Source organism: Heterodontus francisci, chromosome 2 (genome assembly GCF_036365525.1).
Source record: "Heterodontus francisci isolate sHetFra1 chromosome 2, sHetFra1.hap1, whole genome shotgun sequence".
In the NCBI taxonomy this organism is placed as follows: Eukaryota; Metazoa; Chordata; class Chondrichthyes; order Heterodontiformes; family Heterodontidae; genus Heterodontus; species Heterodontus francisci.
Genome location: NC_090372.1, coordinates 102,618,725 through 102,645,878, shown reverse-complemented (window position 1 = coordinate 102,645,878; position 27,154 = coordinate 102,618,725). Strand labels below are relative to the sequence as shown.

Here is a 27,154-nt window from a genome sequence, read left to right as displayed (position 1 = left end):
TGCATGGTCGTCAAGTACGACAGGCAACTAAGTGTATGTTGGCCCTGACCAATGGCCTGCATACTTAGTCTGTCATCTTAAGTAGAATGATGCAAAGTCTTGCCTTGGCCATTCAATGCCTCACTGATGTGCAGCAAAGTGCTCTTCAGCTCTTGGCTAGCAGGGAAATGTGGATGGACCATGAGAGGGATTGGAGCAAGTGGACATGGAAGTGGAGCTCAAAGTGCTCCCATTCCTCCCCCCTCACTACCCCTCCCTCAGTCAGAGCCCCACATCCTGTCCCAATGGCCAAGTCTGCCCCTGCACAAGTGCAGGTGGGACAGTCTTTGGCAGGGGCCTCACAGGTTGCAAAACCCAGAGGATGTCAGCCATGAGCATCTGAGCTGAACAGTCAAAGCGGGGAACAAGCAGCCTGCCTCTAACTCTGCTGAAGCCATAAAGGTAGCACCATAGAGTTGTACAGCATAGAAACAGGCCCTGCGGCCCACCACGTGCATGCTGACCATATTACCTATCTATACTAATCCCACCTGCCTGCATTAATTCCATATCCCTCTATGCCTTGCTCATTCAAGTACCTGTCCAGATGCCTCTTAAATGTCGCTACTGTTCCTGCCTCCACCCCCTACTCAGGCAGCTCATTCCAGATACTCACTATTCTTTGTGTGAAAAATTTACCCCTTTGATCCCCTTTAAACCTCCTCCCTCTCACCTTAAATCTATGCCCTCGAGATTTAGTCACCCCTACCATGGGAAACAGACTCTGGCTATCTACCCTATCTATGCCTCTCATAATTTTATATACCTCTATCATGTCCCCTCTCAGCCTCCTTCGCTCCAGGGAAAATAGACCCAGCCTATCCAATCTCTCTTAATAACTCAAGCCCTCCAAACCAGGCAACATCCTTGTGAATCTTTTCTGCACCCTCTCTAGCTTAACCACATCTTTCCTGTAGTGCAGTGACCAGAACTGCACACAATACTCCAAATGCGGCCTTACCAACGTTATGTACAACTGTAACATGACGGCCCAACTCTTGTACTCAATCCTCAGCCGATGAAGGCAAGCATGCCTTCTTCACCACACCGTCTACCTGTGTTGCTACTTTCAGGGAACGATGTACTTGCACCCCAAGGTCTCTCAGCTCAAGAACACTCCCCAGGGCCCTGCCATTCACTGTATATGCCCTGTCCTGGTTTAACCTCCCAAAATGCATCACCATGTAGAAGGGAAAGGAAGAGAAAATTTGTGATTACACAAGGATATTCATTTGGGTGTTAACACTGTTAAATAATCAATTTTATGTTTAATGTTTAAAGTAGGATGATGGAAAGTCTTGCCTTGGCCATTCAATGCCTCACTGAAGTGCAGCAAAGTGCACCAGAAACTTTATTTCAAAGCTCCATTGTCCAGTCAGCCCAGTTGCCTGTCGCCTGCCAAGTAGCATTCAGTCTTGAGGGAAATGGTATGATAAAAGTAGAAGACGAGCAATGTGTGTTAGTGGGAGGATGGATTGTTGACTGTGGGAGGTGGTGGCTTAGTGGTGCTGACACTGGACTAGTACTCCAGAGGCCCAGGCTAGTGCTCTGGGGACATGGGTTCAAATCCCACTACAGCAGATAGTGAAATGCGAATTGAATTAATAAATCTGGAATTAAAAAGCTAGTCTAATGATGACCATGAAACCATTGTCGATTGTTGTAAAAACCCATCCTGTTCACTAATGTCCTTTAGGAGGGGAAATCTGCCGTCCTTACCTGATCTGGCCTACATGTGACTCCAGACCCACAGTAATGTGGTTGACTCTTAAATGCCCTCTGAACTCAGTTCAAGAACAATTATGGATGGCAATAAATGCTGGCCTAGCCAGTCACGCCCACATCCCATAAACAAATTTTTAAAAAAAGAATGCTTTGTGCTGGGGGCTGGGGTGGTGGTGGGGTTGGCAAAATAACTTCAGCATTGATACGCTTCAGATGGCTGTACTGCCTCAAATTAGTTAAATTATGTCTGTATGAGTTTGTCCCAGGTATTCCTGGCAGTTAAGTAAGTGGCTGCAGGGACCCTGGCCACAGCAGACTCCTTCATCTGCTGCTCCTCTTCTTCCTCCTGCTGCTTTTCCTCTTCCTCCTCTTGCAGCTCCAGTCCTCTCTGCTGTGCTACATTGTGCAGGGTGCAGCACACCACTAGCTATCATTCTGAATACCCTTGCTGGCACATACTGAAGGGCGCCCCCAGATCTGTCCAGACCCGAATCACATCTTCAGCATCTCAATAGCTTGCTGAATAACCACTGTTGTGGTCATGTGGCTTTGGTTGTATCTTTCCTAGGCATCAGTGGTAGGGCTCCTTACAAGTTTCAGAGGCCATGTTCGTAGAGGGTAGCCCTTTGTTTCTAAGGAATCAACCACCGACTCTGCTTAGAGGTGTGAATATCTGTGTTATACTTGATTGGCACAAAATAAAGGCATCATGGCAGCTTCCTGGGTATCTTGCACAAATATGCATGATCATCTTTCATTGGTTACATACCAGTTGAACATTAATGAAGTGGAATCCCTTTTAATTGACCACTGGTTTATCTAAGGGCGCCTTGATTAGCACATGTGTGCAGTCCATACTCCCTGTACCTTTGGGAATCCAGCTACAGCAGCAAGTTCAAGCACCCTCTCATTCTGACTGACCTCATCAGTAGCAAAGTGGACGTAAGCGGCCGTCCTGACAAACATGGTATCGTTCACCTGAGATGTGTTTGTGCGCTGTATTTTGTGAGGTTCTACAGATGTCACCAGAAGATCTCTGGAAGGAGCTGGAGATGCAGATATTAAGAGCTGTGGTGACTTTGACCGCCAATGGCAGTGCGTGCCCATCTAGTCCACTTGAAGAAGGTCTTTTTCCGGAGGCTGCAAATGTCAGTAACCACCCTACATGAGAGTATGAGCCTCCTGAGGTACTGGTGCTCTGTCATAGCCAGAAAGCTTAGCCTCTACCTCTACATCCTGTGTTAGGATGTCAACTCCTGAAAGATGCAGCTCTGTGTTCATCCCTGTCCTGTGGAGTGAAAGCTGGCTGAGGAGAAGGCTGTTGCTACACCTACTGGTGCTGCTACTGCTCCTCTTGTTCCTCATCAGGAATCTCAGGTAGAGCTGCATAAGCAGCTCTCATGCTGCCGAGAAGGCTGACAGTTGAGAAGTGCAAATCAAAGTAAAAAAACTCTGGAAACACAGAAATCATTTCCAAAATCTTTGAAATCACCTCCAAAGCAGTGGAAGTACACTCTCAAAACAAGTACTGAGAGCAATAGCTTTTCACCTAGGCAAAGGAACAGCTATCATATTTCAGTGTGTAAAGGGTTTCCAGCCTGTCAATTGCACAGCCCCAGCACACCAGCATGTTTTGCCTCCTGCACACACCCCTGCAGGTTAAAATTCCCCACTTTATCTCTCTCTATTGCATAGAATTTTACCAATCATGTTGGTGCTTACTTCCGCACAAGCGTTACTCCTAACCCACAGGCCTGTCCTGTTTGCAGTACTATTAGGCATTTTTCAGCCATCTCGCATTAATACTGATTTTAACTGCTTCAAATCATAACTGTAGTTACCGCTGTCTCTTTGTCTGGAAGTACTGGACAGTGTGGGATGGACTTGCCTGCATTTAAAATGTGTGTGGAGGGGGTTGGGGGAAGAGTTTGGAGGGGAAGAGTTTGGAGGGAAAGACAAGATAGTAATTTGCTTGGGGGGCCCTCCATCAGAACACTGCTGGAAGGGCAGTCTCTTGGTATCAACCTGCTCTTTTCTTCTTCCAGTCTCCCGGACTGTTGAACCTGCTCCAATAATACATATGGGATCCTGGGCTTTATAAATAGAGGCATACATTACAAAAGCCAGGAAGTTTTGCTAAACCTTTAAAAAACACTAGTTTGGCCCTAGCTGCAGTATTGTATCCAACTCTGGACACCATACTTCAGGAAGGATATGAAGGCTTTGGAGAGGGTACAGAAGAGATTTACTAGAATGGTTCCAGGGTTGAGGGATTGCAGTTATGTGAATATAGTGGAAAAGCAGAGAAGGTTAAGGGGAGATTTGATGGAGGTATTTTAAAATCTTGAAGGGTTTGCATAGAGCAAATAAAGAAAAACTGTTTCCAGTGGCTGAAGGGTCAATAACTAGAGGGCACAGATTTAAGGTGATTGGCAAAAGAACCAGAGGTGACATAAGGAAAAACCTTTTTATCCAACAAGTGGTTAGGATTTGGAAAGCACTGTCTGATAGGGTGGTGGACACAAATTCAATAGTAGCCTTCCAAATGGAATTGGGTAAATACTTGAAGGAGGAAGAAATTGCAGGGATATGGCGATAGAGCAGGGGAGTGAGACAAACTGATCTTCAAAGCACAGACTTGATGGGATGAATGTCTCTCCTCTGTGCTGCACTATTCTATGATTCTATGATGCTATAAATTTGCCAGTTTTCCTGCTTCTATTTCTACTTCCCTTCCCCCGTCACCTCAATTATTTACGTATTCTCTATGTCTCATAAATGCCTTTATGTTCTTTCCATAGGACTCCTACTGTCTCATTTTAGTATCACTTCAGCCACTTAGCCATCTAATATGTTCCACTTAGGTACTTCACAAGCCATTCTGTGGGGATGAAATTCAGCTTGGACAATGTGCGTTAACAGCACTTTTCTTCCCAGTCCAATTTTCTTTTTCATTAAGGCAATGGAAACGAGAATTGGATGGAGTATAAAAATGGGCTACCATCACGCCTTAACGTTTTTATGCTACTACCCAAGGAGAGTTTCACCCCAATTCTTTTTCATGGTGTGCTTGTATATGTGTTTTCTCACTCCCTTCCCTTTGCTCTATTCCTTTTTAAATACAGTTCATCTGTAATATCTTCCAGTTCTGTCAAAGGGCCCACACGGGTTCTCCCCACAGAGGTGACGTAATGTTGGCTCCATACTGCACTTTTCATGCAACATTTACAATTACAGCATCATAAGCAAGGAAGGAAACATGAGGAAATAGGGCATACAGGTCCAGCTGCAGCTATATTCACTTTATAACTCATGTCGATCTTTGGAATAAAAATAGAACAAACCTCAACAAACAAAAACTGTGGGGGGAATTCCATTCTGGCAGCGGGGGTCTCACTGTCTGGAGAAACTGATACCGAGATCCCTGCGTCACCTCTTTTCCGCAAGGCCCTCTGAATTTAGTTCCAATTAGGCACTTAAGTGGACAGCGGTGGGCCTTCCATAGGATTTAGGACCCCATTGCCGGACGCCCTGCCCTCTGGGAGCTGCCGGCCAACCAAATGCTGGCAGCTGCAGTGCCACCGCAGAGGCAGTGGCTGCTGCTAGAGGTAACCGTACTGGAGACCAAGGAGCATTGTTGGACCCAGGCCTCAGGTAGTTCAGGGCGGGAGGGGTCTCGCAACTGGGGGTGACGGGGGAGGAGGGAGAGAAGATCAGCAGCAAGGACAGTGGGGGTTGCCCTTAGCAGTTCCCTCATTCAGGCACTAAGTCCCTTTTAACGAGGGTCCACCTCCCACTCCCACACCCGGAAACAGCCCGCATGGTTTTTCATGCCGCGCTTCCCGTGTGGAGACAGGGTCGCCCGCTGCACGGCTAATTGCGGCTACAGCAGGTAGAGGCCTTTAATCGAGGGTTAATTGCCCAGTTAAAGGCCTCAATTGGCGGCGGGGCAGGAAAGCCATTCACAGGCCTTCCCAAGCCGGACTAAGTTTTGGTGAAGGGGGAATGGTGGCAGGAACCAACGCCACCATGCCACCCGATATTATGCACTCCCTGCCTCCAAACCCACCCTGTATGTCTTAAATGCAAACCTTTACTTACATCACCTTACCATAAACAAAATCCATGTCACAGTTGGAATGACTTTCTTCCAACAAACTGTGTTAAAGTCTGCCTAACATTCATATGCAATACTCTGACTCTTCCCATTTATAATGGATAAAAATGATTCAATTGCAGTACTTAATCTCATTACCATATGCATTTTCTTTATTGTTTTAACTGCATTGCTTCTCCATTAAGAAAAAAAACATTTTTAAAAGGACAATCAGAGATTTTATTCTGTGACACACATTTCCGCAATATATTTAAAAGTAAATTTTAATCTCAAATACAACTATGTGACAACAGAAGTCACAGAAGGGCGTCATTTGTCTTATTGTGTCTGTGCTGGCTGTTTGCTAACACAATCCAAAACCACTCGCACTGCCTTGCTTTCCTCCTTTAGCCTTGTATTTTCCTCTACTTCAAATGTTTGTTCTTCCCTTACAAAATGCAATGGTTTTTGTCTCAACCACTCCCTGCAGCAAAGCATTCCATGGTCCAATAACATCTGTACTAAAGGATTTCTCCTAACTTCCTGTTCTGTTGATAGTTTTAAATTGATGAGCCCCCAACATTAATTCCCCAGCCACAAGAAATGTTTGTTCCTTATTCATTCTATCAATACTTCTGAACTTTAATTTTGAGGATCTTGATTAAATCTCCTCTGAGCTTTCTCTGATCCTGTGAAAATAGTCCCAGCACCTCGGGTTTCTCTTCAGAGCTACAGCCTCCCAACCTCTCTTGCAAATATTAAGGAATATTAATTTCCTAGTCCTGTCTAAGTTTGGTTACAATCCTATTTTTATGATCATATTGTTTTCAGTAAAGCATGATATTTAAACTTAAACAGCTTCCTCTTACCTTCCACAGATCAGGCGGCCCATCAATGAGCTTGGCAGAAATGCCACAATACTGCGCAGCTAAATGAAGACACTCTGTCCCATGCTCAAAATCATAATCTGTGCACTGTAATAGAAAATATAAATATGAATTACACCATATGGATCTTTAAGAGAAATTTAAAAATCATTAATTGTCACTGAAAATAATTTTATAAGCAGCCATGAGGCACTGTGATTCTATATATTTGAAGTTTTATTTGAAAGTTTTCTACCCTCCACATGACGAACATAAATATTTATAATCTGCTGGCTCTGTCAGAAACACAGCCAGAAATTATAATAAATGTATCTATCTATCTACCATCGTGCATGGTAATTTAGAATATTCACTGTTTTATAACAATAGAGGTTTTTTAGTGTCACGGAGAGGACAACAAAAAGGTCACTGATTTATAGAAACTAAATAAGTGAATTTCCATCTTTATTAAATGATACTTAAGATTTGCAACTGTGCTTTGGGAATAGAAGTCCACAATTCTGTCCATTATTCAGTGTGCATGGCAATATATGAACAAATTGATAACTCCACCTTTTCAAGGACAATTAGGAATGAGCAATAAACGCTGACTTTGCCAGCGACACTCAAATTCCACGAACGAATAAAAGAGACCTTTATAACACTGTGATGTACTTAAGTATTATATATATGTATATATAGTATTTTTAAAGTTGAGATGGTATGCAAGAGGGAGGCAATTGAAGGTAGATGAAGTCGATGGAACTGAATATTGGGACGGGCATATAACGAGCGTCCGATGCCAAACCACCCATTTTGCACTATCTCACAAGTCAGGAGTGTGATGAAATACTCTCTGCTTGCCTACTTGGGAGCAGCTCTAACAATGCTCAACACCTTCCAGAACAAAACAGCCCGCTTGATTGGCGCCTTATCCACCAGCTTAAACATTCACTCCCTCCACCACTTATGCAACATGGCTGCAGTGTGTTCTATCTACAAGATGCAGTGCAGCAACTCAACAAGGCTTCTTCGAGGTGAACTTTCCAAACCCGCAACCTCTACCACCCAGATGGACAAGGGCAGAGGCATCTGGAAACATCACATCTCCAAGTTCCCGCCCATGTCACACACCACTCTGACTTGGAAATGTATTGCCATTGCTTCATCGTCATTGGGTGGAATTATATGCTGTCCCCCTTGGCAGGGACCTCACCACCATCCCACTTCCACCAAAATTTAGTCTCGAGCCGGAAGGCCTGTAAATGGCCTTCTCACCCTGCTGCCAGTTGAGGCCCTTAACTGGGTAATTAACCCCCAATTAAGGACCTCTTCCTGCCGCAGCCACAATTACCCACAGGCAGGGAGCCCTGTCACCACAAGGGAAGCACAGCACAAAAAACCATGTGGCTGCTTCATGGCTCTGGGGGTGGGAGGGTGGGGGGGGGCGGGGGCGGATGTCCTAAATCCTACGAAAGATCCGCCTAATTGGCACTAAATTCAGCGAGCCTTCAGCAGACGAGGCGACACAGGGATCTCGGCGACAGTTTCCCCGACGTTGAGACCCATGCTGCCAGCATAAAGTTCCCTTCCCATTGTGTCAAAATCCTGGAACTCGCAAATAACAGCACTATGGGAGTACATTCACCATACAGATTACAGTGGTTCAAGAAGGCAGCTCACCACCACTTTCCCAAGGGTAATTAGGAATGGGCAATAAATTCCAGTGGCACCCACATCCCATAAATTAATAAATAAACCTCTTAAAATTTGCGATCAACAAAACCCAGTTGCTAATTAGGTGAAAGCTAGCAGATGTTTGCTTCAAAATTCAACTTTTTTTTGTACAATGAAGTGAAATTACAACGAAGAAAGATACTGTCTCCCTCTATCTCAGTCAGGTTTATACAGTCATATACAACACAGAAGGCAGCCATTCAGTCCATCAAGTCCATGCCAGCAGTCCACGGAGCTATGCAGTCAGTCCCACTCCCAGCTTGATTCCCGTAGCCCTGCAAGTCTATTTCCCTCAGGTGGCCATCCAACTTCCTCTTGAAGTCAGTGACTGTCTCTGCTGCCACCACCCTTGTGGGCAGCAAATTCAGCAAATTCCAGGTCATTACCACACACTGTGTAAAAAAGTGCTTCCTCATATTCCCCCTGCATTTTTTGCCCAACACTTTCAATCTGTGTCCCCTAGTCCTTGTGCTATTTGTTAATGGGAACTGTTTTTCCTTGTCTAACCTATCTAAGTCTGTCATAATCTTGTACACTTCTATTAAATCTCCCTCAATCTCCTTTGTTCTAAGGAGAACAAACCCAGCTTTTCCAACCTAACCTTGTAACTAAAATCCCTCATCTCTGGAACCAATCTGGCAAATCTCCTCTGCACCCTCTCAAGGACCCTCATACCCTTCCTGAAGTGTGGTGACCAGTGTTGTGTGATTGCCTTTAAGAGTGATGTTCCTTTAAGATCATAGTATGCTAATGACTGAGTACCAGGATGCAGTCATGTGACTACATGCCAGTCTCACTCTGCTACAGCAACACCTAGAGGCAAGTCCTGTAAATAGTCAGCTCTGCACTGTATACTTGTTAGCTGTAATAAAACTGTTTTGAGATCTTCAACAACCTGGACCCCACGCATCTCATTTATGTTGCATCAAACAACATAAAAAGCTTCTCATTACAACCAGAACTGGACGCAATATTAAGTTTGGGGCCTAACCAAAGCCCTATAAAGATTCAGCATAACTTCCCTGCTTTTGTACTCAATGCCTCTATTTATGAAGCCCAAGCTCCCATATACTTTACTAACCACTCTCTCCATATGTCCTGCCACCTTGAAAGATTTAGCCACATGCACCCTCAGGTCCTTTTGTTCCTGCACACTCTTTGGAACTGTGCCATTAGGATACATTGCCTCTCCCTATTCCTTCTGCCAAAATGCATCACCTCATACTTCTAAAGTTTATGGAACTTAAAGTCTCATTTTTTTTCTCTCTCCCATACAGTCATCCTCTGTTAAGAAGAACACTCAAATAAGATTTCCTCAATAAAGTTTTTTTTCAAATCTTTCTCTCGTTTTTCTTAATTCAGAAGAAACTGCTGAAGCTAAACCAACAATTTTGCTACTGAATGGTACTAATGCATCCTGGGAAATTAAATACGCTGTACACGATCAGACTGCACAATATAAATTCAGCTCATAGCATCACAGCTCAGGAGACCAGCCACCACCCCCCCCCCCCCCGCCCCCCCGGAATTGGGATCCCTGCCCTGCGACCTCTGACACCCAGCACTAGACCTATCTGCTCTCCTCAAGGTCTGCCTTGTGCTGCAGGCTTCCTCCCAAGTAGGTCTCTAGCCTGAAAAATCAGGATGCCTGTAGGCAGGAGCATATTTTGCTCATCAACAATCTAAATTCTTTCACATCATACCATGGAACTGTTCTTGTCTCCAAACATCCAAATATATACTTTAGTTCATGTCATTGGGCCCAGCTAGGATTCTGGTAGTTATTTTCCTCTTATTTTTGCCTGGCCAATATACTATTCTGATCGATCAAGAAGATAGGATAGTCCACCCTAGCTGATGGGAATTCTTGTGAATCCATGATTGTGATTCCTCTGTTACCACATCATGTGGTGTGATTGGCTAAGCTGGACAGAGGGAAAAGGAAAAGGAGTCAATCCCTCCCAATCCACCCAAAGAGAATCTGAGTGTAGGGCTCATCATTCTTGTGCTGTTGATTATATTTTAGGGAAGAAACAACACTTTGTTCTAAGAGATATGTAAATGTTTCTTCATCTTACATTTAAGTAGTTCAAAATCAACATTGCTCTTTATGGCATAAAAATGAAAATGGATATAAGATTAATGATTAATCATGTGTTAGTAGGAGCTGGATTTCTATCTGAAATTAGATCTATAAATTACACACACTCTCTCACCAAAAGGCAGCTCTGTTTCCAATAGTTCTTTTTGTTTTCTTTCCACACCCACCAATTTTTCTTTAAGTCACTGCTACACATCACAGCCATCCTTCAAGAAAATGACAGTTACATTTTACGGTCTCTAAAGGTTTCAGTTACTTGATATCATAGACCTTTACAATAAAAGGCATATTATTTAATCTAATCTCAAAATCTTATCTGTCCTTTTCTATCTTGCCAAACAAAAGTGTCTTCCTCTTCTGCAAAATTCACAGGGAGGCAGTTGCTCTCACCTTTTTCTAAACCTGTGTTTGGTCACAGAAGAGTACACCCTTGACAGCCCAATTCACAATCTTCAATTCACGTATGTCAAGCTACAGCAGACTGACCATTACTGCTGAATATACACTACTTTATACAACACATCTTCATGTAAATCTATATCTAAACTGCCTGGAGGATTAACATACAGCAAATGTGTTACTTAGATATTAAAACCAGTGTTTTATACATTCCCAGCTTCAGTCATTTTTATAATTTTTAGCCATGTTATTTTAAACTAACAGAGCATTTAAAAAGAAAATTAATTTTCACATATCAAAATGCATATTTCAATAAACAAGTCATTTTCAACTTCATATTCTAGTTAGTCTTTCAAATTGTTTCATTTTTGCAATGAAGTCTTGAGGTTATGAAAATCTTGTGGCATTGTAATATTATACTTCAGAATTTAACAGCATTAGACTACTTTGCCATTGTTTTATTTTCAGGTTTAAACAAATTCAACGGAGACTGGCGGGAAATTGCTCTCTCTCTGCAAGAGGCATATGTGTAATGAGTTTAGGTAGTCTCAACTCAGCTACAAATGCATGTGCAGCCACAGCATAAAACTGCGCCTAATGATTGGCATTCACACTCAGAATAAATGTCTATCATAGAAAATGGAAAATTCACACTGGTTAAGTAGGGAGTGTTCTTCTGTGGTTGAGGCTACATTTAAGGCAGAGAATGCAAGAGATTGTGAAAGGTGCTATAAAAATCCAAGTTCTTTCTTTTCTGTACAATAAATTTACTTCACTTGTTTTTAGAAAAGTACACTTACAGGGGACTTTACAAAATTCATGGGTTCAAGCCCCACTCTAAGACCTCACCACATAATTTAGGCTAAGACTCCATGGCAGTACCGAGGGAGCACTGCATTGTCAAAGGCTCCGTCTTTTGGAAAAAACATTTTTGATCAGTCCCTGTCTTCCTGTTTAGGTGGGTGTGAAAGATCCCATGGCATTATTCAAAGTAAAATAAGAAAGTTATCTCAGGTTAGAATCAGATTCCATTGGACCTCTTCAAAGGCAATTGGACATGTAATTGAAAAGGACTAATTTGCAGGGTTATGAGGAAAAAGCTGAGGTATGAGACTAAACTGGACAGCAATTTCAAAGAATCGGCTCAGCAATGACGGGCCGTTGTAAGATTCTATGATTCTATGATGTTATAAGAGTGTTTCTTTTTTTTTAAATATGTTTTTAAGGACTCATATTTAAATTGTGGAAATGGATTCATTTGAAAGTCTGAAGAAATGCTGGACTTTTTTTCACTGGGGACATTGAAAGGACACTTGACTGTGAAAACAATTACTGGAAGAATCAAGGAGTGCTAAAAACCTTTACGGGAGATCACCTGCCCTAAGATAAATAAACAACAGGAACCTTGGACTAAGGGGAGATGTTGACAGAGAAGCCACATGTCAAGGTTTATGGGGATCAGGAGGTTGACTTGCTGTTTGGGGTTTGGATATTGTTTTCAGTTCAGTTGGGGTGTGAACTGTTTTGAAGACAGTTGAAGATCAGACTGCCAAAAAAAAAATCCAACTCATCTCTGTCCTTCTGTCGCTGAAAAAATGCTGCGTTTCAGTGTGATAGCCGAAACCCTTGATGCAACATTTCTCCTGAGAAGATGCAAAAGACCTGCCAGATTAATTCTCGCACCGCCTGAGAAATGCTCCAGAGAAATCCCAGTGACCCGTCTACGTGTACTCAGTCGCCATACCAAAAGGGACAACTGACATCTTTCCATATCTTCTTTTTTACTCTTCAAGAATTAGCGAACATTTGGCCAAAGTATTTTTTGTCTCTTTTTTTTGTAGCAGAGCTCTGCAGAGACAATTTCTTTATTCTTTTCAGTGTGTGTGTGAGCTTGTGCGTCAGGGATTTAAAAGAGGAACTTTCATATTTCAATCTGTGTGTTAATGCTTTACATCATTACTGGATAAGGCTTGTTTTCATAATAAATTGATAATTTTGTTGTTTATTAAACAACCTGGTTGGTGTATTTTATTCTGGAATAAAGAAGAGTATATGACTAACTGTATTGGGAACTGGGTAAACATTTTAAAAATATATGTTGTGACCTGTGGAGAAGTGGGACTAGAAAAGACAGTGCATTCCTCCTGCCTTGGTCACCATTTAACCATGGTTAAGTTTCTGGTGAATGGTAACCCCCAGGATGTTGATAGTGGGGGATTCAGCAATGGTAATGCTATTCAATGTCAAGGGGAGATGGTTAGATTCTCTCTTGTTGGAGATGGTCGTTACCTAGCTGTTGCATGGGGCAAATGTTACTTGCCACTTATCAGCCCAAGCCTGAAATAAAAACAAGAAATGCTGGAATCACTCAGCAGGTCTGGCAGCATCTGTGGAAAGAGAAGCAGAGTTAACATTTCGGGTCAGTGACCCTTCTTCGGAAAGTTGTCCAGATCTTGCTGCATGTGGACACAGACTGCTTCAGTATCTGAGTAGTCGCGAAAGGTACTGAACATCGTGCAATCATCAGGAACATTCCCACTTCTGACTTTATGATGGAGGGAAGATCATTGATGAAGCAGCTGAAGATGGTTGGGCCTAGGACACTACCCTGAGGAACTCCTCCAACAGTGTCCTGGGTATGAGATGATTGACCTCCAACAACCACAAACATCTTCCTTTGTGCTAGGTATGACTCCAACCAATGGAGAGTTTTCCCCCTGATTCCCATTGACTTCAATTTTCCTGGAGTTCTTTGATGCCATACTCAGTCAAATGGTGCCTTGATGTCAAGGGCAGCCACTCTCACCATACCTCTTGAATTCAGCTCTTTTGTCCATGTTTGCACCAAGGCTGTAATGAAGTCTGGAGCCCTGTTGGCCCCAGCGTTTCTTGTTTTTACTGCAGAACTGTTGGTATACTGGGGTGAGAGCAACAGTTCAGAGGACAGCTCTGGCAGCGAGAGGCACTTCTCTCCTCAGCAGATGCTGCAAGAGCCCAGTTTCTCCAAAAACTCTCAGGCCCCAAACCGCTGTGTCACAGCTCATCTCTCAGAACTACTCCCAGTACAGCCTGAGACAGAAAATCCTGGGCCTACTTTCTATCAACGTGATACATGAAGTCAGCACAGTAACAAAGATCAATGACTGCTAAACCCATGACATCCATCACCTCGGACAAGGACAGCATGTGCATGGGAACACCATCGCCTCCAAGTTTCCCTCCAAATCACACACCATTCCATCTTGGACTTGTATACCTATTCCTTCATCATCGCTGGGCCAAAATCCTGGAACTACCTACCTAAAAGCATTGTGGAGTTACTTCACCGATGGACTACGGTGATCCAAGAAGGCTGTTCACCTCCACCTTCTCAAGGGCAACTAGGAATGCGCAATAAATGCTAGTTTGCCAATGATGCCCACATCTCAAGTACGAATTTAAAAAGTTTTTAATACATTTTAATGTCACAGGTATTCACTGGCATTGTAGTTAAAAGCTGCATAGGAAGCAATCAGTACAACTGTGAATTCTGGCGCTAGAACAGCTGCAGTGTCGTGACTCCTGTTCCATTCTGGGTCAAGGAAGGTATTATTAAGGTCAAAAAGTTCTGGGAGTAGGAGATCTCTTGTGGCATTAGGGATTTCCTGTGGCATTATAACAATGTACATAGTTGATCTACCATTGCTCATAAATAAAAAATAATTTCCTACAACTATCTCTTTGCTTCTTTGCTACTCACCCTTCTTTTTGTGTTGCTCTCTCTGTGCTCATCTATTACTCTTTCTGTCTTTCTATGTTACTCTCTGTTTCTCTGTCGAGGTTTTTTTTAACTGTTCAACGACCCAAGGAATCCTGACGTATTCTCTGTAATGCCCTATTATTGTCAAGTAAACATACGTCAAAATATTACATTGCAGTATTTTTAATACATTCTGTTATTTGCACTAGTGCTTCCTGTTTTTAAAAGCAGAATCATTTGTACAATTGCAGCTAGTTACTAAAATAAAGGGGGCTATTTTAGCCTAAACTGCCTGGTTGAAAACTGAAGGAACCAGGTCAGCTGTCGATTTTACACACACCCGATTCTGTTCTCTGTTGAAGTTAATAAAAAGCTAGATATAATCAGGTGGGGTGCAAAGCAGGCAACCGACCTGTCATCATCAGTTTTCCACCAGGTGCGTTTGATAAAAATTACCTCCAGTGTTTGTCTTTGTGTGCAGCCTTCAGAAGCAAACTTTAAAATATCTTTATCAATACTGATAGCCTAGAATATGAGTCAAAACAGTTAATGTTACCAAAGGTACTTAAGACATCAGCGATGCCATTTATAGATATTTTGGATGATTTCGAGTTTGATTATACAGCACCATTTATCAACTTGTGATTTAATCAAACAATCGCAGACTCACACCATTGGTGGTTTAAATAAAACATATATATGTATGTACAGGCACACTTTTACTAAGACTGATTAGGCAATCATACCGTCAAATTGTCCAGGCATTTACTGCCTCGCACTTAATTATCCTGATCTAAAATTTATATATAATTGCATGCATTTTCATTATCACAATCTGTAACCTCATGGCCCGGCATATCCCCCACTCTACCATTACCATCAAGCTGGGGGACCAACCCTGGTTCAATGAAGAGTGCAGGAGGGCATGCCAGGAGCAGCACCAGGCATACCTAAAAATGAGGTGTCAGCTTGAACCTACAACACAGGATTGTCTGCATCCAAACAGCAGAAGCAGCATGCAATAGACACAACTAAGTCATCCCACAAACAATGGATCAGATCCAAGCTCTGCAGTCCTGCCACATCCAGTCATGAATGGTGGTGGACAATTAAACAACCAACAGGAGGAGGAGGCTCCACAAATATCCCCGTCCTCAATGATGGAAGAGCCCAGCACACCAATGAAAAAGATAAGGCTGAAGCATTTACACCATCTTCAGCCCAAAGTACTGAGCGGATAATCTATCTCAGCCTCCTCCTGAGGTCCCCAGCATCACAGATGCCAGTCTTCAGCCAATCCGATTCACCCAACATGATATCAAGAAACAGCGTAAAGCACTGGATACTGCAAAGGCTATGGACCCTGACAACATTCCGGCAATAGTACTGAAGACGTGCTCCAGAACAAGTCGTGCCCCTAGCCAAGCTGTTGTACAGCTACAACACTGGCATCTACCCAGCAATGTGGAAAATTGCCCAGGTATGTCCTGTGCACAAAAAGCAGGACAAATCCAACCCAGCCAATCACTGCCCTATCAGTCTACTCCCAATCAGCAACAAAGTGATGGAAGGTGTCGTTGACAGTGCTAACGAGCGGCACTTGGCCAGCAATACCCTGCTCAGTGATGCTCAGTTTGGGTTCCACCAGGGCCACTCAGCCCCTGACCTCAGAACAGCCTTGGGCCAAACATGGACATAAGAGTTGAACATCTGAGGTGAGGTGAGAATAACTGCCCTTGACATCAAGGCAGAATTTGACCAAGTATGGCATCAAGGAGCCCTAGCAAAACTGATGTCAATGGGAATTAGAAGGAACACTCTGGACTGGTTGGAGTCATACATTGCGTGCCAGAAAATGGTTCTGGTTGTTGGAAGTCAATCATCTCAGATCCAGTACATCACTGCAGGAGTTACTCAGGGTAGTGTCCTAGGCCCAACCATCTTCAGCTGCTTCATCAATGACCTTCCCTCCATCATAAGGTCAGAAGCGGGGACGCTCGCTGATGATTGCACAATGCTCAGCACCATTCATGACTCCTCAGATACTGAAGCAGTCCATGTCCATTGGCAGCAAAACCTGGACAACATCCAAATAAAAGCAAAATACTGCAGATGCTGGAAATCTGAAATAAAAACAAGAAATTCTTGAAATACTCAGCAGGTCTGGCAGCAGTCGGGAGAGAAACAGAGTTAACGTTTCAGGTCAGTGACCCTTCATCAGCACATGGACAATATCCAAGCTTGGGCTGATAAGTGGCAAGTAACATTCGTGCAACAGAAGTGCCTGGCAATGACCATCTCAAACAAGAAAGAACCTAACCATCAACCTTTGATGTTCAATGTCATTACCATTGCTGAATCCCCCACTATCAACATCCTGGAGGTCACCATTGACCAGAAACTGAACTGGAACAGCCACATACATGCTGTGGCTACAAGAGTAGGTCAGAGACTGTGAATTCTGCGGTGAGTAACTCACCTCCTGACTCCCCAATGCCTGTCCATCATTTACAAGGCACAAGTCAGGAGTGTGATGGAATACTCCCCACTTGCCTGTATGGGTGCAGCTCCAACAACACTCAAGAAGCTCGACAGCATCCAGGACAAAGCAGCCCGCTTGATTGGCACCCTATCTATCACCTTCAACATTCACTCCCTCCAGAACCGACGCACAGTGGCAGCAGTGAGTACCATCCACAAGACGCACTGCAGCAACTTGCCAAGGTTCCTTCAACTGCACCTTCCAAACGCGTGACTCTACCACCTCGAAGGACAAGGGCAGCAGATGCATAGGAACACCACCACCTGTGAGTTACCCTATAAGTCACACCCCATCCTGACTTGGAACTATTTTGCCATTCCTTCACTGTCGCTGTGTCAAAATCCTGGAACTCCCTTCCCAACAGCACTGTTGCTGTACCTACACCCCAAGGACTACAGCAGTTCAAGAAGGAAGCTCACCACCACCTTCTCAAGGGCAATTAGGGATGGGCAATAAATACTGGCCTAGCCAGCGATGCCCACATCCCCCAAACGAATGAAAAAAAATGTTTAGTCAAAATGAAATTTGGCTTTCTGCCGTTTCACCTTGATTTTGTCACTCACACCTGTTACTACTTCTGGCTTCATTAGCTGTTTTGCTATTGGAAGAGCAGTTTGGGTGTGGCGTGACATTAGGTTTTTCCCTGGACTACTTTCCATGCCTTCAGTAGGTTTGTTTCTCCATTCAAGGATTGCCTTCTATACATCTGTGCTGGATTTGCTCGATTTCTTCACGAAGCGGCTGAATTCTTCACTCGTGAACTGAGGCCCATTGTAGCTCATCACAATGTCTGCAATGCCGTAACGACCGAACTGTGCTTTCAAGCATTCTACAACCTCACCGGTAGTCATTGAAGTCAGCTGGTCTATCTCCAATTGTCAAAATAGTAGTCTACATGACTAGATAATCAGTTCCTGCAAGAGTGAAGAGGTCTACTCCCAGCTTTATCCATGGTCTGTCTGGGATGTCATGTGTCATCAGCAGCTCTTTAGCTTGCTTAGCTTGTTACTTGTTACACGCACTGCACTGGTGCTTGATTTCATTGCTCATGTTTGGCCAGTCGAACAATTCTCTTGCTTTCCTCAGACTTAACTCGATTCCTTGGTGGCTTGCACAGATGTGTTTTAGCATCTCTCCTCTCAACCCTTTAAGGATAATGATTCTATTTCCTTTGTACAAGATGCCATCTTGGGCTGTCAATTTATCTCTGTAAGCCCAATATGTACTTGTACCACTGGAGTGTCCTTGATGCTTTCAGGCCATCCTTTCATCAGTACTTCTTGCAACACTTGCAGAGTTTCAACTTGTTGGGTAGTTTGCTTGATTTGAGCAAAGCACTTGTCAGTCAGATTCAATGTCTCTGCTGGGTTGATGACTTCCAGAGCACGTCGAGCTGCAGCTTCACGTTGGATCCGGAAGATTTCACACTCTGTCGTATCATCCTCTATTTTCTTCAAAGGCAGTGCAGCTCTCCACAGCATGTCAGCGACGTACATCTGTTTCCCATGTTTGTATGTCATGTCCAGATGATATCTCTGTAACCGGAATAACATTCTTTGCAGATGCTTTGCAGATAGTAACGGCTTGAGGAAAATGCTTTGAAGTGGCCTGTGATCGGACTTGACTGTCACTTTGTCTCTTCCGAGTATGTACTGATGAAAATGTTCACAAGCAAAGACAATGGCAAGGCACTCTTTCTCGAGCTGAGTGTAGCTTTGTTCCGTTTGCGTTGATGCCCTGGATGTAAATGCAACTGGTTGTTCTTGCTGCATCAGGGTTGCTGCAAGCCCTGTCTCACTGGCAACACACTGCAGGGTGACTTCATCTTTTACGTCATAGTATTTCAACACTGGCGTTGTCGTCACTAGTTGCTTGATTTTAGTGAACGCTGCTTCTTGTTCTGTGCCCCAATACCACTTGGCGGTGAGTTGGTGTAATGGTTCACACTCTGACAACAAATTGGGCAAGAATTTTGCTAAGTAATTGACCAATCCAACAAATTGTTGCACTGCTTTTACATCTGTTGGTCGTCACATCGCTGCTACCGCTCTCACCTTCTCGGGATCCGGGCAAAGACCTTTTGCTGTCAGTACATGACCTATGTACTTGACTTTGGGCATCTTTAATTGCATTTTTTTCTTGTTCAGCTTCAGATTCATCTGGCAAGCTCTGTCTAGCAGTTGCACTAGATTCTGATCATGGTAGGCAATGGCTCCTTCCATTGTGTCTCTGCACCTATAAACTAGCAGATCATCCACTATGGCTTCCACTCCAGGAAGATCACTAACTATCTCATGCTGTCTGTGTTGATACTCTTCTGGAGCTGTGGAAATGCCAAACGGCATTCGCCACTATTTGTATCTCCCAAATGGTGTCCAAAATTTAGTTAGAAAGCTGCTGCTTTCATCCAGCTTCACTTGCCAGTAACCATCCTTCGCATCTAGGATAGTGAAGATTTTTGCCTTTGCAAGTTGTGGCAAAATTTATTTGATGGTTGGCATGGGGTAGTGAGATCTCTTCAGACCTTTATTTAGACCCTTTGGATCGATGCATACTCTCAGCTTTCCAGGTTGTTTCACTGTTACCATGCTGCTAATCCATTCTGTTGGGATTGTCACTTTCTTGATTACTCCCTTCTTTTCCAGCTCTTCTATCTTGTCTTTCAGGCTGGCCTTGAGGGCAGCTGGAACTTTCCACGGCAGATGCTGAATTGGTTTTACCCTCTCATCTACTTAAAGATGATATTCTCCAGGAAGACATCCTAAACCTGTAAATACATCATTGTACTCCTCTAGGATCTGTTCCGTGGTCAATGGTTTAGTGTGGTGCGACAGGTTTCAAATCTCTTTTTGCATGTTGAGGGTTACCAGTCCAAGCTTTAGATTTGCTCCTGCTGAGATGAGTGGCTTTTGCTTGCTGTCTATGATCTGGAACTCCAGATCTTCGTTTTTGTCATCGCTTTGGGCTCTCAGAGTAATTTGACCTCTCAGCACTAGTATGGTGCCATCATATAGCCTCAACCATACTTTTGAGGGCTTTATTTTTGGTTTGCCATGTTGAGCCACTTCACGCAGGTCTGTGAAGATCATGATGTTGCATGACGCACCGGTGTCTATCTGACACTTCATGTAGATTTGCTTTTTCCTTCTGCAGTCATCATTTCCACAGTCACAAACCGTTTATCACCTACTGACCTGACTGAAACAATCTGTTGTATGGTGTATAGTGATTCATCAGAATCTTTGGCTGACAGTGGCCATCGGTACCTGCTTGTTGTGCTCCCTTCTAGCCAAACACTTTTGTGAAAAATGATTCAGCTTCTTGCAGTGAGAACACTGCTGTCCCCATGTTGGACATGCCTTCTTTTCCTTTGTGTGATATCCTCCGCAGTATTTGCATTCTGCTCTTTGTCCGTGATGTTTCTGCCTTTTCAGCTGAAAATGTCGATAGTGCATAATGCAAGGCCTGGTCTGTTTTACCATAAATATGCTCTCGCTGCTGATATACAAGCTCAGTGCTTCTGCACATGTCAATCACTTTCCTGAGAATAAGTTTGTCATCTCTCAGTAGATTTGCTCTCACTGTGGGATCTCTAATGTCTAATACAATCCTGTCTTTAATTAGATCATCTTTGAGTGCGTAAATTCACAGGATTCTGCGAGCTGTGTTAATGCAGTCACATATTGATCAATGGGCTCTTTTTCACCTTGGGCCCTAATACCGAACACATACTGCTCATAAGTTACGTTCACTGGGGTTCAAAGCGTGCCTTCGTGGCTTTCAAAATTTCTGCTGTCCGATTTTTTGTTCCTCAGAGAGATTTAGGATGGAATACATTTTGTAACAGTTTCTCCCCAACAGTGATAAAAGTGTAGCTATTCATAGCTGCTCTGTTTTGTTCATTAAATCTGTCTCAATTTTTTAATTTTGCCATTGCGAAAGGAGAAACTGCCAGTTCTGCTTCATATCACCTTTCATTTCGACCGGCGCTGGGAGAGTAAGATTTGCAGCCATTGTGTCTTACCCAGTGCTTTCAGTGCTTCTTTGTTCCTTTTCTGTGGCTTCTTGTGGCTTTAAACAGCTTTCAGCAGCTCTGAACATTCCTGTGCTCCTCTTTTAGTAGCTGTGCATCTATACAGCTCTTCAACACGCAATCTCAACTTCACTCTGACACCACATTGTGAGCTCACAGGACAACAGTCTTGCTTGTATTCTGTCTTTATTGAACTCCTTCTGATGGATGCCTACGGTGAGTGCCTCATGGTAGAGGTCACGTGACTACGGCAAGCCAGGAGGCACATTAGTACAGTATTGCATTTCTATCCCAAATATATATGGGGCATACTCATGAATTAAACCAACTATTACTGTATTTTTCAGTCTTGATCAATTAACACACTAACATATAGGCCGGGATATTGTGAGGCCCCCTGAGGTGGGATCGCAGATGGTGGAGGGGGTGGGGGACACACAGGGTATCGCGACTGGTGGCAGGGGGCACAATGGGGCAGAGGGCCCATTGCCTCCCCATCATCCAGTAATCTTCCCAGGGGCGGGATAGACTCCAGGAAGGAGGGTTCCGGCGGGGTGGAGGGTAAGGTTGTTCCCGGTGGGGCTCCTCCGTGGTCCACAAATTGCCTACGAAGGAGGGACCCCCTCCCCCACAAGCCCAAAGGGAGGGAGCCTCATTTTATAAGGCGTTCTCCCCACACCGCAGAGGCCCTCCACCCGCTCATGGTAAGATCCTAGCGGCATCGGGAACAGGCCATTAATAGGCCACTTAAGGACCTCAATTGGCTCTCCTGGGAGGCTGTCACTGATTTATGTGCCTTACTGCAGGACGAGTTGCGACCTATAGGATTTGGGGGTCACCCTATACCAGTGGTCCTGGAGATTACTGTGGCACTAAACTTTTATACGCCTGGCTCTTTCCAGGGATCCACTAGCGACATGTGTGGGGTCACCGATGCATCAAGGAGGGCATCAATTCCCTGTTCAAAAGGGCTGGCGACTATGTGCACTATCAGACTGACCTTGATAGTCAGGCTGAGAGAGCCATCGGATTCGGGGCCATCGCTGGATTCCACCAGGTGCAAGGTGTGATAGACTGCACACACATGGCCATCAAAGCTCCAACGGACCAGCCAGCTGCCTTCATCAACATGAAGGGTTTCCATTCCATCAATGTTCAACTGGTCTGCGACCACCAAAAGCATTTCCTGCAGGTGTGTGCTTGCTTCCCGTAAGCAGCCAAGATGCCCTCATACTTCGGCAGTCCCCAGGTGCCGCAGATTTTCAGACCTCCCCCCGCTCTTGCCTTCAGGGTTGGATTCTGGGGGACAAGGGCTACCCATTGAAGACACAACTACTGACACCTGTGAGGAACCCTCGCATTGCAGCGGAGGAGAGGTACAACACTTGCCACTGCTCCACCTGAGTGACCATCGATCAGGCCAATGGACAGCTGAAGAGGAGATTTCGGTGCCTCAATTGATCCGGTGGAGCCCTGCAGTATGCCCCAGAGAGGGTCTCACATATGTTGATGGTCTGCTGTGCTCTGCACAATCTGGCACTGCAGAGGGGGAAGGCTTTGCATGAAGAGGACATGAATGATCTCCAGTCCGCATCTGACAAGGAGGACATGGAGGAGGGTGATACGTAGGTACCACTAGATGTTGAACACATTGCTCCGGAGGCAGGCATTGAGTGACAGGCCAGGGAGGCAAGAGACAATCTCATACTTACCTGCTTCCAGCCACCTTAATAGCCTCTCAAAATGAAATCAATAAAGGCTCACCTCAATGGATTCAGTATGTCGCCTCCTTTCTACCCAGATTCCGTGCCTAGTGACCAGCTTAACCATGTGCTCTGGCACATCTGGGACGCTAACCAAAGGAGGGCTGTGCATACACTGGCAGCCCAATGAGGGAGGAAGTGTGAAGGCAGAATCTCACAATTAAGGCATAAAGAATAAGCATTTTACAACAATGAATGTGAACTGCAATAAAGATAGAACTTTATAACAAAAACAAATGTCAAATGTCAAACATCCATGAAGCTCCAAGTGTGTCAAAGTGCTTTTCTTAATACGTTTGCATGCTTCTATGCGTTGTGACCCTACGATAGCAGCTGGGCTGGAGGCAGGCTGCTGATCAGGCTGCCCCTTGGCCTTCGGCAGCCGTCCTCTGGATGTCGGAGGCCGGGAAGGCCCCAGCTACCTGAGGGTTTCCTCCTTAGGTGCAGGACTCTCCGTGCAGGAACTGGGCTGAGGAGGGGTTGAGGAGCTGCTGTCCACACTCAGAGTGCCCTGAGGGGAGCCCCCAGATGTGGAGGCCAGCCTCTTCTCCTCCCTTTCAAGGCTCAGTTGAACCTCTCTGCTGAGCAGAGAAGGACGAGGATCTGGAAAAGACACCAGGCACCTTGACCTTGACTCGCCTTGCCACTGCTGCGTCGAGGTCATGGCCAAGATGATGGTGTGCAGGTCAGCGCACATCTGTGAGGTCTGATTCTCCATAAGGGTCGCCAACCTCTCAATGGAGGAAGACATGTCCTCACATGCCTGAGACACAGCAGCACTCATGGCATCAATGGACTCCTCCAATGTCGGCTCATAGCTGCGTATTGCCTCTGGCATCTCTGCCAGATGTTGCTTTACCTCTCTCTGCAACTCCAGCATGCCCTGTACTGTCAACACCAGAGGCTCATCATTGGCTGTCAGTGGCTTCGGCTGTCTCAGCCTCCATCAGCTGCTTGGGCGTGTGTGCGGTGCTCTCACTAGCTTGTGACCTTGATTCTTAGATTGAGTGCTAAACCACTGAGGTGAAATTATCTGCACAGGTGGAAGGTGCAGGAGAGTCATGTGACGGTGCATCTTCAGACTGCTCCTCCTCAGAGGTTGACGGCTGTCTCCCTTGAGTTGGAGCCTCCTGCAGACGTCGACCTGCATGAGAGAACACAAACATGTGTGGGTTAGGCAGTGCAGATCTTGTTATGCCAGCCATGCGTGATTTGAATCTCCAGCAGTGTGTTGGATGTCGATTGAAGACAATCCTCTCTCTCTTGCCATCCACCATCCACTTTTGAGCCGCCACCCTGGGTCCCTGCTAACTCCAGTGCCTTCTCCTCAGCCATCGACACAGGCCGTACATTTGGAATTCCTTCACCAGTCCTTGAGGTTTCCCTGTTGTTATGGGCCCACTTGTCCTGCAAGTGGAAAGAGAGAGATAGTAACAGCTCGCAGGAGAAGCAAGGGAACAGTTCTGCTAGTGGCAGCCCCTCATCCCCTGCTGGGATATCCTACATGGCTTTTCCCTATGTCTGTTCTCATTTGAGTTAATGGGAGTGCGCTGTGAAAGAAGGTGGCCTGTGGTCGAGATGCAGCCATGCATCTGGCAGGTTGTAATGGTGCCTAACCCCCTTTGCCAGTGCCATGTGGTGACTCCTTCCCCATGTCTCGCTGCCTCCTGCATAGCCACATGCAACCCCCAAAGAGTAATTGTTGACGGGTGTTTTTGCAACTGGAGGGCTGTTTCCAGTGGTGTTCCGCAGGGCTCAGTACTGGGTCCCCTGCTTTTTGTGGTATACATTAAAGATTTGAACGTAAATGTAGGGGGCATGATCAAGAAGTCTGCAAATGACACAAAGATTGGCCACGTGGTAGATAGCAAGGAGGATAGCTATAGGCTGCAGGAAGATACTGATGGTCTGGTCAGATGGGCAGAAAAGTGGCAAATGTAATTCAACCCGGAGAAGTGTGAGGTGATGCATTTGGGGAGTCAAACAAGACAAAGGAATACATGATTAATGGGAAAATACTGAGAAGTGTAGAAGAAGTGAAGGACCTTGGAGTAAATGTCCACAGATCCCTGAAGGTAGCAGGACAGGTCGATAAGGTGGTTAAGAGGGCATATGGAATCCTTTCCTTTATTGGTCGCGTTACAGAATATAAGAGCAGGGAGGTTATGCTGCAACTGTACAAATCATTGTTTAGGCCACAACTTGAGTATTGTGTGCAGTTCTGGTCATCTCATTACAGAAAGGGTATGGAGGAGATTTACAAGGACTGGAAAAATGCAGCTATAAGGAAAGATTGGATAGGCTGGGGTTGTTCTCCTTGGAACAGAGAAAACTGAGGGGAGATCTGATAGAAATGTACAAAATTTTGAAGAGCCTGGATAGAGTGGATGTGAAGGGCCTATTTACATTAGCAGAGAGGTCAGTGACGAGGAGGCATAGATTTAAAGTGATTGGTAGAAAAATTAGAGGGGAGTTGAGGAATAGATTTTTTACCCAGAGGGTGGTGGGGGTCTGGAACTCACTGCCTGAAAGGGTAGTTGAGGCAGAAACCCTCAACTCATTCAAAAGGAATCTCGATATGCACCTCAAGTGCTGCAATCTGCAGGGCTACGAAACAAATGCTGGAAGGTGGGATTAGAATGGGTGGATCGTTTTTCAGCCGGCACAGACACGATGGGCCAAGTGGCCTCTTTCTGTGCCTTAAACTTTCTAAGCTTCTATGAAATAGGAAAGAGGTATGGAACACTCACCTTGGCAGCACGAAGAAGGTCGTCGACTCTCTTTCTGCACTGCACCCATGTCTGGGGAGGTGACGCCATGGCTGTTGACCTCCTCTGCGATCTCCATCCAGGCTTCCTTGGTCAGGCAGTAGAACCTCTTCTTGCCATCCCCGGGGAAGGGAACCTCCCAGCCTTTCCCTTGCAGGCTGGAGGAGAATCTCCAGGGATGCATCGCTAAACTGTGGAGCCACAAGTGTCTTGCCTCTGCCATAGTGCGGCGTCCTTCTCCGGGGGTGCAGGGAGGGCGGAGGTCCAAGAGTTACTACCACACAGGGTCCAGCAACAATTGGCAAAGAGTAAATCACTCAAAGGCTGCAATGTAAGCAGGGCTGGCATGGCTTTAGATATGGTGCCAGCAACTGCTCAGGAATTGTCTAATGCCACAATCAGTGGCTCAGAGCCCACCCCCATCAGATAACTGGTCTGGCCCTGCACCTCCATTATAATAAGTGGCCGCCTGCCACGTGACGAGCGGCAACACCTCCCATTTCTGGGTCCCTTCAGTACATTGTGCCTGTGGCAGTGGGAAAGCTATCCAATTAGTCACATTACCTTGCTCTTTTTCCATCGTCCTGTAAATATTTTCCCTTCAAGTAGTTATCAAATTTCCTTTTGAATATTACTGTTGAAGCTGCTTCTACTGCCCTTTATGGCGGTGCACTCCAGATCACAACAACTCATGGTGCTTCTGGTTCTTTTGCCAATTACCTTAAATATATGTTCTCCAGTTATTGACCCTTCTGCATTTGAAAACAGTTTCTCCTTGTTTACTCCATCAAACCATTCATGATTTTGAACACAACTATCTGTATAACCTGCTCTGCCTCAAGGAGAACAACCCCAGATTCTTCAGTCTCTCCGTGATAACTGAAATCCATCATCCCTGGAACCATTACAGTAAATCTCTTTTGCACCCTCCCAAAATGTGGTGCTAGAATTGAACACAATACTCTAGCTGAGGCCTAACCTGTGTTTCATAAAGGTTTAGCATAACTTTCTTGTTTTTCTATTGTATGCCTCTATTTATGAAGCCAAGGGTCACATATGCTTCTTTAACAGCCTTCTCAACTTGTCCTGACACCTTCAAAAACTTCTGTTCATACAGCCCCAAGTCTGGCTGTTCATGTACCCCATTAAAATTGTACCATTTAGTTTATATTGCTTCTCCTCATTCTTCCTACTTAAATGTATCACTTCACACTTATCTGAATTAAATTTCTCTGCCATCTTTCTGCGCATTTCATCGTCGATGTCCTCCTGAAGTCTGTTACTATTGCCTCATTGCTCCATTACATGGCCAGAATTTGTGCCATCTGCCAGGCAATGGCTGACTT

General features: G+C 44.8%; 1 protein-coding gene across 3 annotated transcripts in view; it reads right to left on the bottom strand.

The window, feature by feature from the left end:
- Positions 1-27,154, bottom strand: part of crppa (CDP-L-ribitol pyrophosphorylase A) — a 481,556-nt gene that overhangs the window by 333,206 nt on the left and 121,196 nt on the right. For all 3 annotated transcript variants that reach the window (XM_068009407.1, XM_068009398.1, XM_068009416.1), the window contains exon 4: positions 6,730-6,834. In XM_068009407.1, the coding sequence (XP_067865508.1) occupies positions 6,730-6,834 (105 nt within the window). The remainder of the gene's footprint in view (positions 1-6,729; positions 6,835-27,154) is intronic.